At 51.1% G+C, this 12,421-nt stretch overlaps 1 protein-coding gene across 1 annotated transcript in view; it reads right to left on the reverse strand.

The window, feature by feature from the left end:
- LOC124514361 (vitamin D3 hydroxylase-associated protein-like) overlaps positions 1 to 12,022 on the reverse strand; it is a 38,885-nt gene extending 26,863 nt beyond the window's left edge. The window contains exons 1-8 of the mRNA XM_047082356.1: positions 11,843 to 12,022; positions 5,478 to 5,591; positions 5,087 to 5,236; positions 4,631 to 4,764; positions 3,832 to 4,038; positions 2,553 to 2,593; positions 2,023 to 2,147; positions 446 to 571 (exon numbers count right to left, since the gene is read on the reverse strand). Coding sequence (XP_046938312.1) covers positions 446 to 571; positions 2,023 to 2,147; positions 2,553 to 2,593; positions 3,832 to 4,038; positions 4,631 to 4,764; positions 5,087 to 5,236; positions 5,478 to 5,591; positions 11,843 to 12,022 — 1,077 coding nt within the window. The remainder of the gene's footprint in view (positions 1 to 445; positions 572 to 2,022; positions 2,148 to 2,552; positions 2,594 to 3,831; positions 4,039 to 4,630; positions 4,765 to 5,086; positions 5,237 to 5,477; positions 5,592 to 11,842) is intronic.
- Positions 12,023 to 12,421: the final 399 nt, after the last annotated feature.

The following is a 12,421-nucleotide window of genomic DNA, read 5'->3' on the forward strand; positions in this document are numbered from 1 at the left end:
TGGTAGAAAACTGAGGCTCCAGGTGGTTAAGAGACTGGCCCAAGACCACATAGTACACATGTGGCCAACCAGCAGTTCTCAAAGGGGAGACAGGACCAGGACAAGACATTGGAGGGAGGCAGGGGCTGGGGAGGGAAATGATTTTGGGGACATAGTTCTCCTTACAGCCATTTGATGGAGAAACCAAATCTATAGGAATTATAGGAATGAATCCCTGGTCCCCACCACTGAAGGGGGAGGATGCAAAATCTTGATGCCTTCCTCACAGGGTGGGGCCCACCCTGCCCCCACCTGCACCCATCAGTCTTTTCCAGGAACCCTAGGGGAAACACAGTGATGTTAGCAGCTCAAACTCAGATATAACTTCCTTTCTCTCCAAGAATGGCCCAGCCCAGTCTCCTCGCCAGTCTGGCTTCCCTCCCCATCCAGGGGTAAGCAAGCCTACCTGATGTCCCGCATCCTGGAGCAGCCTGGAGGTGAGCCTCACAGCCCTGGCCATGCTAGGAGATGGCTGGGTGAAGCCATCTGTTTCACAGAAGCCAATTCGAAGGCGCTGGTTACTGGAGTATACCTGGGGGCAAGAGGGGCTGGGTGGGGCTCTCAGGAGAGACTACACCTCTTTAAGACTTAAGACTTGTAGGGGCGCCTGGGTGGCGCAGTCGGTTAAGCGTCCGACTTCAGCCAGGTCACAATCTCGCGGTCCGTGAGTTCGAGCCCCGCGTCAGGCTCTGGGCTGATGGCTCAGAGCCTGGAGCCTGTTTCCGATTCTGTGTCTCCCTCTCTCTCTGCCCCTCCCCCGTTCATGCTCTGTCTCTCTCTGTCCCAAAAATAAATAAACGTTGAAAAAAAAATTAAAAAAAAAAAAAAGACTTAAGACTTGTAGGCTGGGACCTTGGAACACAGCTGTTTTCAACCCAGGGGAATCTACAGAGGCTCCCCAAGAGCTCCCTGGAGACTCTCTACATACTTTGTAGGCTCTAGGTCCTCTGGAGAAACTCCTGGAAGAACAAATGGATGAGGACATGATGATTGGGTGGATGGAGTGGATAGGTAGATAGATGGTAGATAGATTCATGAATGAGTGGGAGGGTGTATGTATGAGATGGTGAATGGGTGGGTGGGCAGAGGGTTGAATGGATAGATGGGTGGGTGGGAGAATGGATGATTGGAATTGAGTGGGTGGGCAGTTAAGTAAGTAGATGAATAGACACAAAGATCTTTAAGCTAAAAAAAAAAAAAAAAAAAAACAGCCAGGAGACAATGGAGATGGAAAGATCAGTAGAGACAAATAATAGATGACAGAAAATGATCACAGGTTAATTATACTAGGATGTGAGTAGGGAATCAGATGAGTAGACATTGAATGAATGGTAGACAGAGACTCTCCCTATGGAGAGGGTTCTGGAGCAGACAGGGCTGAGGTCAAAGCTTACCTCTTCCAGTTACTATCTATGTGATCATAGGCAAGTTATTTCATTTCCCCTCAGTTTCCTCGCCCATAAATGGAGAAGCACAATGCTTATTCTATATAGTGAATATTAGGATGAACTACAAAGAGCCTGAACATAGTAGGTACCATTTTGTTGAATGAACTACTGAATAAATGAAGGCTGCCAGTCTGGAGAAATCTTCAGGTGCAACCTCTTTATTATACCACTGAGGAGACTGGGGCCTAGAGAAGAGATGTGACTTGGCTAAGGTTACCTAGGGGACTAACAGCCTCGTTTAACCAGATACCAGACTCTCTAAACCATATCTGCTGAGTGTATGTCTGTGTGTGTTGGGTATGTGATGATGAAGTCCCTCTCTGGGGGCAGTATTGGCTATGACTCCAAGTAGCTGAGAGGCCAAAGCAGCTGGTGTCGAGCAGGGGTAGGATGTAAACATGACTGAGCATAGAGGCTTCTTGGTCACTGTACCATGGGCTGGGAAAGGAGGTCTCCACAGAAGATGGTCAGATGGTAGACAGGTCAATGAGGAATGGGGGAGGGGAGAGGTGGCCTGTTCCCCAACCCAGCTCACCTCCTCCCTGAAGGGCATAAAAGGCACAGTAGGGTCCAGTCGGTGCATGTCTTCACTTAGCAGGGCTCGCAGACACAGGGCCAGGCTCTCCACATCCCGGGCCATGGGGCCAGCCACTGTAGTCACTGAACACAGAAGAGGCAGATTCCTCTCACCCTTTCTGCTCTGGGGACCCCCACTGCCTGGCCTCAGAGGGTGGAGCTCAGGACCGTGATCAGGGTTAAAGGGCCCTGGGGCCAACCTGGGCCAGGGGTTGAGGACAGGTAGCGTTGGCACACCAGCCAAAGTAGCTCTGATGCCTGAAAGAAGAATCTCATCTGGGGCCAAACATCTAAAGACCAGTAGGAGAGATTAAAGCTAGATAGTAGGAAGAACTTCTCATTGGACTAGGGGAAGCCTGGTGGGATCCATTCTTTATCATTAGTGGGGCTAATCTGTCTCAGATAGGGGCTGAGTGAAATGTCCTTGGGAGGAAGGCTGGCAAGTGTATCTTTGAATGGGTATGGACACAAGCACAGACAGGAGCTTACCTGATTTCTTGCCTTTGACAGCACTGGAAACTCCAGAGAGGCTGCAAAACCCCCACCCAGAGTCCACCTCAGCACTTGAAGGGAAGGGCCTGAGTGCCCAGGCCTTAGCACCCAGCCAAGCACTCCCCCAGGGCCCAACACCCAGGAAGATGAGCTGCTTCAACCCTCCCATGACCCTGCTGCCCACAGCATTAAGTCTGATCTTTTTGACTGACTTCAAGGCTCTGGAGGATCAACTCACAGCTTCCCCATTCTTGCCCTTCGACACACACATATTACTCCAGGCAAAGTAGGCTGTTCACAGTTTACAGCCTTCTAGGTTCTACACCATCCCTGCATGTCCATCCTTTAAAACCAAGCTCAGATTCTGCCTCCTCCAGGAAGACTTCCTTTCCCTTGCCCTGCCTCTGAAAGTTTAAAGTCTAGGCTTTTAATAAATCTCTGCTGAAGAAAATGTCAGCTTCATCTTGTGAGTTCTGACAAGCTTTGACACTCTCTTAGAGCTCCAATCACTTTCTGACTAATCCATCTGCATGTTTAAGAGCACAGCAGTGGGGGAGGGGGACAGGGACTGGGTCTGAGAGTGTTCTGTGTCCCCAGTACAGGGGCCACCACAGTGTAGGTTCTCATGGTGGGGCTGAGATACGTAGATGAATGAACAGAGGCAGATATGGATGGATAAACAGATAGCTAGATGAGTGGATAGATGGGGAGATAAATGGATGGATGGATGTATGGATGGATGGATAGATGAACAAATGGGAGGAAGGATGTATATATGATTTTCAAGGGCTGAGATAGGTGTCCTTTTGCTTACTGATATAGCCCAAATAACTAGTACAGTGTCAGTGACGGAAGAAACACTCAATATATTTGTTAGATAAATTAAATGGTGGGTGAATAGTGAAATTGATTGATGGGATGATGACTGCATAGGTGGATGAATGGACAAAGGATGGATAGATGGAAAAACGGTTGGATCAATGAATGACTAAGGGAACAGGGAGGTAGATGGATAGATGTAAAGATGAATGAATTAATGAACAAATGAATTAATGAGTGAGTGGAAGGTCTATTCTGCCACCTGTACCAAACATGGTGTGTTTATCTGGGGCTGAAGCAAGAGTTATTTGAAGCCCTCCTGTCTTTAGCCACTTTCACTAGTACTGAGCTAAGTGAATAAGAGTTGAGGGGCCTGCTTGGCACTACTCCCCCCACACCTCTGTTCCCCTACACTGGGCTGAGTCTACCCCTCCCCCCACCCCCCAGCACCAAGTACCTGAGGCGGTATCCTGTGGTCCTGAAGCCACAGATACCACAAAAGCTGGCTGGTACGCGGATGCTGCCAGCAGTGTCAGTACCCATGCCCAGGATGGAACCTCCTTTTGCCAGCAGGGCTCCCTCACCCCCTGAGGAGCCCCCTGGTGTCTTCTTTAAGTTCAGAGGGTTCAGAGTCTGTCCATAGATGGGGTTGCTGCAATCAAAACTGAGGGAAGCAGAAGAAAAGGGGCTGGGAGGTGAAAGTTTAACTGGGGAGACACCCCCCCCATGTAGAGACTGATCCCCCCAGGAATCAACCCCAGGGCTTCTTTGGCTCCCAAACTCCTCCCTGGGGCTGAGTCTCCCAGTCTCCCTTACAGCTGAGGTGAGGGCCTACTGCCACAGGAAAGACCAAGAGTGGACACCAACCACAACTCCTAACTTAAGGACAGGAGCCCACAGCCCTGCTGTCAGAATTGGGAGCAGGTTCCTCACAAAAGTAGGTACACTAAGTGCTGAGGGAGAGGAGAGAGAACAGGGGATAAGAAAAACAATTAGAGAAACTGGGATAAACACAGAGATGAAACTCTTCAGAACCTCAGAGTCTGAGGGCCTGTAGAGACTATGGAGTCCACCCAGACATTATAAGATGAGGAAGCTGAGGCTCAGAGGGCAGAAAAGACTTGCCCAAGAACCTTGATCCTCGAGATCTGCTTGACTGGCCCCCACCTCACCTTCTTCTCTGAATTGGGATTTTGTGTTGCTGTCAGTCCTGAGCCCAGCCCCAAACCCAGCCCCTGCCTACACACTTCAGAGACCTGTACAGTGTCTGAGGGATGTTGGTCTTAACAAAGGGAATAGCTCCTTGAGCCTTGAGCACTTGCACAATGACCCCATCCTTGGCCGCTGGCTTCTCCAGGAACTGGGTCAGACCACATGTAGAATCATGGCCCTGCAAGAAAGTGACATTAACTCCAGCCCATAGGGGCCAGGATGGAACCATCCAATGGACAGACTCTCCTCCTTACTCTGCTCCCACTCACACACGTTGTCATGGCCTCAGACATGCACGCTGTACCCTTAGGAGAGCTCACAAGTAGCAGAAGAATATGGTGGGCAAGAGCTGGGTTCAGATCCTAACTGGCCACTTTCTAGTTCTGCATCCTTGATTAAGTAGCTTGCCCAATGTCACACAGTCAGATGCTCACAGGCTCAGTGGCATATGGGCACACACACAGACATGTACACATGTGAACGTACACCTCCCAGCTCACCTTGCAGTCATAGGGGTCCTTGAGGCTGACAGGGACCCCATAAAGAAGGCCTCTCTCAGTCTTCCTAAGCTTCTTCAATGCCTGTAGTTGCTCCTCACACTCACCCAGGAAATCCGTCAGGCAATTCACCTCCTGGTGTACCTTCAGTGCCTGAGCAACATTGAGGGAGACCAGATAAGGGGCTCAGGGTGAGGCCAGGGATGGGGCACTCAGTCACACCAGCCCCTCCCACCACCCCAACTCAGAGCAGGATAGAAATGGCAGATGACAGTGGCATGCACCCCTTCCCAAGCTAGCTGCAGCACCACGATGTTACACCGGACATCCACCTCCTCTGAGTAGGACAACAACAGGTGCTAGCCCCCACCCCACTCCTGACCCAGACCCCCACCTCCTCTAAGTAGCTACACAGGACGCTCTCTACACTGAGTTCTTCATCCTGCAGCTTCTGGACCAGTGTCTCCAGGGGCAGCTCCAGGATGGGCTTGGGGTCCAGGGATGGCTCCTGTGGAGATGGGAGGACAGAGGTCAATGACTGATCCACTCCAGTGCACTCCTACACACTCAGCATCACATCCCCACACTCCGCTGGATACACAGTTGCACACACAGCCATGTGTTCAGCACATGCTCCTGTGCTTCTCCTTTAGCATGAAGAACATTTCCTGATCTGTCTCCAGGTTGGCATGAAAGCCCTACAGGGCACAGATGTTTCCTCTGCCTCTGCCTCTCCAGTGCCCATCCTGAGGCCTGGCACAGAGGAGAGCCTGCCCCCTCATCTTGCTACCCAAAAGGGGCACAAGTGCAGTGAGAGTGACTCTATATGCACGTTTTGGAACTCAGGGGTTATGGAACTGAGGCTCATCTCTGTATGGTTTGCCTTCATGGGGCACCTTGGCATCCCACCTTTCCTTCCTATCCAGCCCTCCCACTTCTGGTGATCTGACCTGGGAAAGGGCAAGATCCAGCATGAGTGTCAGGAGATCTGGCACCCAGCCTTGACCACACACAGGACTGGTCAGCTGGGTAACCCAGGGTTGATCCCTTCCCCTCCCACGGCCCAGGTCTCTCCAAAGAAGAAAGGACTAGAAGCCAATCATGATTTACCCAGCTACTGCCCTCAGAGTATGAGGGGAGGAGTGACACCAGCCCCTCAGGACTCTTATCAGAGGCAAGTGTGATAAGACAAGGACCTAGCGCACAGCAGGCACTCAGGAAGGTGAAATAGTCTTTCTTTGTCCTGGGCCCCAGCTGAGACCCTGATGCCTACAAGCTGGAGTGGGGGCTGGGTGGGAAGACAGCACAGTGGGCCTTTCTTGGTCCTGGAGAGGGGAGGTGGCAGACAAGGGGATTTCCCCGGAAGTTAGTGCTCAAGGCTTCTTGGTTGTTAAGTCTCTTGGTTTCTTCTTAGTCCCCATCTTACTCTCCTCAGTAGCATCTGACTCTTAGGCACTTTCCTTCTGGAAATTCTCTGTGCCCTCAACTCTCCTGGCTTCCTCCTGCCCCTGGGTGGCTCCTTCTCAGTCCCCTCTGCCCCTCTTCCCTCCTGTAAATAAATGTTGGTGCTCCTCAGGACTTGGCCTCCTCTCTCCCTACCTACCCACCCTCCCTGGGTGACTTCAGCAGCCAGATGTGTCCCAAGGATGCCCCGATTACCCTGTGACTACAGCCCAGGCCTATTTCCTGCCATGCCTCAGACCCACTTACTGACCCACATATCCACAGGCACCCCAGAATTCATTGTTTTAATACCAAATCTGTTCATCATGAAATTCCCAAGTGATGATGCTCATGTCAGAGCAATAGTCCTCAGAATCATCCCGGGTCACTCCCTCACATCCCAGTTCTGACGATAGTCATAATAGCTAATTTCAATCACATGGAAGATGTGTTATTACACTTAATATGTTCTAGGCCAAATTCCAAGCATTTTACATATAATAGCTCATGTCGCTCCTTATAACAACCCAAGGAGGGAGGGCATATTATTTTTTCATTTTACAGTAGAAAAGACACTGAGGCACAGAGCTACTTGCCAAGGACACATAAGCCATAAGTGGCAGAGCCTGGATCCACACCAGTCTGGCCCCAGTGACCATTCTCTTACCCACAAGTACTGCCGACAGGTGGTTCTGCCTCCTTCATATCTCCCACCTCTGACTCACCAGACTCCTTGCCTAGAACTTTCTCTGTCTCTCAGTTTTCTCAACAGCCTCCTCACTGGCCTCCCTGACTCTAGTCTTTACCCCTCCAGTTCAACCACTTCACTACAGCCTAGGTGATCCTTTTCAGATGCTGTGACACCATAGGCCCCAATTGCCCTCAGTATAAAGTTATAAAACCATTCTCCTCAGTACGGTTTACAGGGCTTTCACCATAAATGTATAATGTGTGTTACAAACCAAGATTCACGTGTACTGACTGCTTACTGTGTGGCTGGCAACCATGTTAAGCACTTTGCTTGCACCATTTCATTAAATCCTCACAAAATCCCTTGGATAGGTGCTTTCACTATCAATATTTCTACTTCACCAACAAGGGAAACACAGAGAGGTTAATTCTGTGGCCCAAAGTCATAAAAGTGGAGAGACTTAAGGTCTACACCACCCTCTAATGGCTCCTGGGGAGGGAAGCTTTTATGATGAAGCACCTCCTGGGTGCCAGGCACTGTACGAGGCCCTTTCCCTGCCTGGATCCCTGTAGGCCCATTTCACCAGCCTCCTGTTTCCCTGCCCTACTTCTGTATTCTGCTGCTCTAGCCACACTGCGCATTCCCTCCACTCTCTGTGCCATTTTGTCATCTTGTGCCTCGGCTTGGAATTCCCTGCCTGCGTGCCACAAAGACCTTCAGAAGGGCCCAGACCTGGATGCCTCTAGAATAGGGTGGGCATTTGGCTAGAATGCACCTCTACAGCCGCACTGTGGCTGAAATACTGAAATCCTCCTGAGTCACTTAGCAAAAAGCCACTCCCATGAGTACTCCACCACCCCCAGCTGCCCTAGCCCCTGCCATGGGATTCCACCTTCTCTTCACAGCACAGCAGGTAAAAGGTTAATGCCCAGCCCAGCAGTGACCCTCTAGGCATAGTCTCTGATTCCCTCAAGGACTGTGCTCATCCCTTGCCCTGTGGCCCCCAGCCCTAAGGAGCCCCAGTAGGGCCCGCCGAGGACCATCGCAGCACACACTGACCCACAGGCACCCACCAAAACTGCATGCCCATCCTGACTCCTACATATCTACCTGGAGAGGTGGCCCCCTTGGTGGCACCCTGGTCGGCAAGTGCCCGATGTCCATCTGGACCCATGAGGCTAGTGCTCCCCTGCAGTTGTCCCCACATGGCCACTTGTAAAAATGGCAGCCTCTCAGGGAGCTGGGGAGAGGTGCGAAGAGCAGGCAGAGGGCACTAATGGGGGCCACTGGAGGTGGCTGCTGGGACTGCTCTTCTGCCAGTATGGCAGACGCTCCAATGACTTGGTGGGATGGGTGGGGCTCTCAAGGGTCCAGCAACATGTTCACCAACTTGGTTGAGTGCCACTTCCACCTAACAGAACAAATTCACTGAAACTCACTAAACGCCCACTCAGCAAGGACATTAGTTTTATTATTACTCAAGTGAGAGCTTTCATTTATATGGCGCTTGTTAGGGGTGCCTGAGTGGCTCAGTAGGTTAAGCCTCCAGCTTCAGCTCAGGTCATGATCTCACAGTTCGTGAGTTCGAGCCCCGCATCAGGCTCTCTGCTGTCAGCTCAGAGCCCCCTTCGGATCCTCTGTTTCCCTCTTTCTCTGCCCCTCCTGGGCTCTTGTGTGAGTTTTATCTCTCTAAAAACCTGTGTGCCAGGTGCCACTGTAAACACTTATGAACTTGCTTGAGTACTGTAACTATAATCATCACCCCATTGTGGAGATGAGTATGTTAAGGCACAGAGGAATTATTTGAAGTGTACACACCCAAGGAACATTGTTGATGTTGATGGATAGTATCTGCTTAAGGAGACTACAAATCACCTAACGACTCTCAGTTTATTGGGAGAGCTTTGAAAGATAAGGACATCTTCCAAAGATGATAGCTACATCAAAAGATCCCCACAGTTCTCTAAAAATTAACAATTTACTTGGAAATTATTAGGATAATTTGATGAAAGAACTGAGTCTTAACTTATATCATTTTCAAGTTGTTTTAACATATGCTTTGGTTTAGAACAAATCCCCCTCTTGCCAGGTCACACAGCTCCATGGACATCTGGCCTTCTCCACACTTAACTGCTGCTGCCTCCTATTGTGGTTTGAAAATCAAAGAAAATATAAAGTTGTTAGTAAATTGATATAGTATTAATATTTCCAAATGGTTGTTAAGTATGTTTAATATCATAAAAACCCTCAGCCCTTAGGGTGGCTAATTTCCCCCTGAGGTGACCAGAACTTCCTAGCCAGCAGCCAGCAGCCAGCAGCCATGGGAAGCTTGTCTACTCCAGCTGACTAGGAGTATTTTTTCTCTGTGGTCTACACGAACACTGTCTTCTCTCAGGCTTTTCTCTCTCTGGTACTGCCTTTCCTCGTCCTTCCTGCTTTTGGAAAACTCCTACGCATTCTGTAAGGCTCAGCTCCAACACCACCTCTCTGGGAAGCCTTCCCCACCCAGCCCTGTCCAGATGGTGCAAAGCCCTTCCTGCCGAGTCCCACAGCTCCACAGGCATCTGGCCTTCACCACACTCAGACCAGGAGCATCCTTAAGGCAAGTCTAAGTCAGATGTCAGATTCATCTTTATTATGAATCTGTCCCCAGGGTCCAGCAAAAGGCAAGACCCAGAGGAGCCCTCTGTAAAATTTTGCTGAACTGAATTGCATTAGTTTGAACCCTGCCAGGGTGCGACCTATTATGTTTCAGCCTCCCACCTCCCTGGGACATAAAGCTGGATGCCTGAGGCCTTGAGGGTATCCCTGGGTTTGCTTTGCTGGGGAGAGAATAAGGTACTGTGAGCCAAGAGGCCTGTAGCCTCGGGGGGAAGCTGGAGACACCATGGGTGATCTCACCCCACACCCCTTCCACTCCTCCAGCCAACCAGACACACACACCCCCGGGTACCCGGCCCAGTAGCCCCATATCCCAGATGTCCACCTGTATACCAACCAGATGCCCAGACGCACACAGAACCAGGTGTCCTCACACATCATACACCCATGTACATGCCCAACCAAACATTCAAAACCAAACCAGCCACACATATCTAGATGTATATGCTCCAACCAGTAACACGACTCATACACACCCAGCCAGGCACACACAGCACAAGCACATAACCAAACACAAGGAGCAACACAGCCAAGCATACACTTGACCAGTACACAATAAAACCACAGGAGACACACATAAGAAGGCTCTGGTGTGTGCAATAAAGGAACCCAAACCCACCACCACACACTGATGGTGCACACACACACACACACACACAGGAATCCTCTCCATCATGCTGATTCACCACAGCAACCCCATTAGCCCAGATTTCCTCCTCATCAACCAGGGAGGGGCAGCTACTCTCTGGGGGCAGATTGATTTATCCAACTAATTAGCCCCAATTAATATTAATACACATTCTCAGGAACTGCAGCAGCTCGGGCAGAGAAGCTGCCCCTTGGGGCCATCAATCACCATCTAGGGGACGGCAGAGGACACTCAGGAACTCCAGAGCATGGGGATGGCACCTCAGGCACTATCCACAACCCCCACTCCCGGGGCTCCCAGAGAGTCAGCCACCATCAACCAAAGTTGGGGACCCTAAGATACCACCCCTTGTAGGGTAGTTGGGGAGCCCAGAAAGGGGCTGTCACATCCTCCAGGCCCCACAGCAGAGCCCAGGAACAGTGCAAGGTCAGCGGCCTCTCCTTCCCACCCTGCTCTCTTCCACCCTAGGCAGGTTCTGCTCCAACACCCATATCTCAGTCCCTTCGCCCAGCCACAACAACTGCACCAGTGCCTTGAAATGTCACCACCTAAGCTGTCAAAAGCCCCTTTTAAGACACATAGCTTTGGGGCAACTGGGTGGTTCAGTTAGGCACCCAACTCTTGGTTTCAGCTCAGGTCATGATCTCACAGTTCTGTGAGTTCGAGCCCTGCATCAGGCTCTGTGCTGGCAGTGCGGAGCCTGCTTGGGATTCTCTCTCTTTCCCTTGCTCTCTGCCCCTCCCCCACTCGTGCTGTCTCTTTCTCAAAACAAACAAAGAAATAGACTGTAAAAAAAAAAAAAAAAGACACATGGCTTCCTGGGAGGATCCCATCTCCAATGACCACCCTGCGCTTTGCATCAGGTGCTGTCAAACATCTGCAGAACTCAGTGGGGGTGGGGATGGGAGAGAGACTATGTAGACCAGGGTTCCTGTGTCAGGGGGGCTTGGGGGTACTCAGGGGCTGGAAGAGACCTGAAGGAGACCTCCTGCCTCCAACTGCTTCCATCAGTTTATCTTATTTTAACAAATAGCTCAAGAGAACACCCACCATGTTACTGAGTCTTGTGTGGGCACTGAGAGAACAATGAAAACACACTGCCCCCGACCTCAGTGGGCTCAAAGGACATGGATGGAGTAGGAACTGACAGCAGTACAAAAAGCCAGCATGGGAAGAGCTAGGGGTGGGGGACTGTCCTCTCTCCCCCATTGCCCCAGGCTCCTTGTCTTCTGAAAGAGACAGAGTAAGGGTCCTGAGGTGGAATCCACCTATTGGGATGGAGGGCTGGGGGCCTCACGTATAGATATCCACCCACCTGCTGCCGGAGACGCTTTGCCAGTGCCTCCATCTGCTGCAAAGCTACCACTCTACGCCTCTGTGCCCTGGGAATCTTGTTCCTTGCTGGAGTATGCTGCCAGAAGAACAGAGCAGCCCCTAGCAGGGCCAGCAGGAGCAGCACCAGCATGGAGTAAAACAGCCAAGTTACCCCGGGCATTGTGGAACCTGTGTGGATACAGCAACTGCCTCCTCAAGAACACCAGCTGCTTATTCTCCAGCTAAATGCTAGAGCGCCCTCCCACATCTGAGGCCACAGGGGGCAGGGGGCAGGGGCCACACCGGGCCCTACAGGTGGTAGAATTCAAACTCCTCCCACCTAGTTCTTACACCACCTTTTGTCCTGGGGACGAGAGCCCTTGTGCCTCAGGCAACGCAGAGGAATAGTCCTTGGCAGAGACAAGCCTGGAGAGGAGCCCAAGCGTGCAGGTCGGCAGGTGACCAGACTCTGGTCAGATGTCCTCACATCCTTCTCCCCCATCCCACCTCTCAAACATGGCACCAAAACCATCGTCTAACCCAGGCCAGTTCTTAATGGAGGTGCCTCTGAGATTTCCTG

Source organism: Lynx rufus, unplaced genomic scaffold, assembly GCF_022079265.1.
Source record: "Lynx rufus isolate CCGP_SWC_20201006 ecotype Redwood Valley unplaced genomic scaffold, mLynRuf1.p SCAF_2, whole genome shotgun sequence".
Classification (NCBI taxonomy): domain Eukaryota; kingdom Metazoa; phylum Chordata; class Mammalia; order Carnivora; family Felidae; genus Lynx; species Lynx rufus.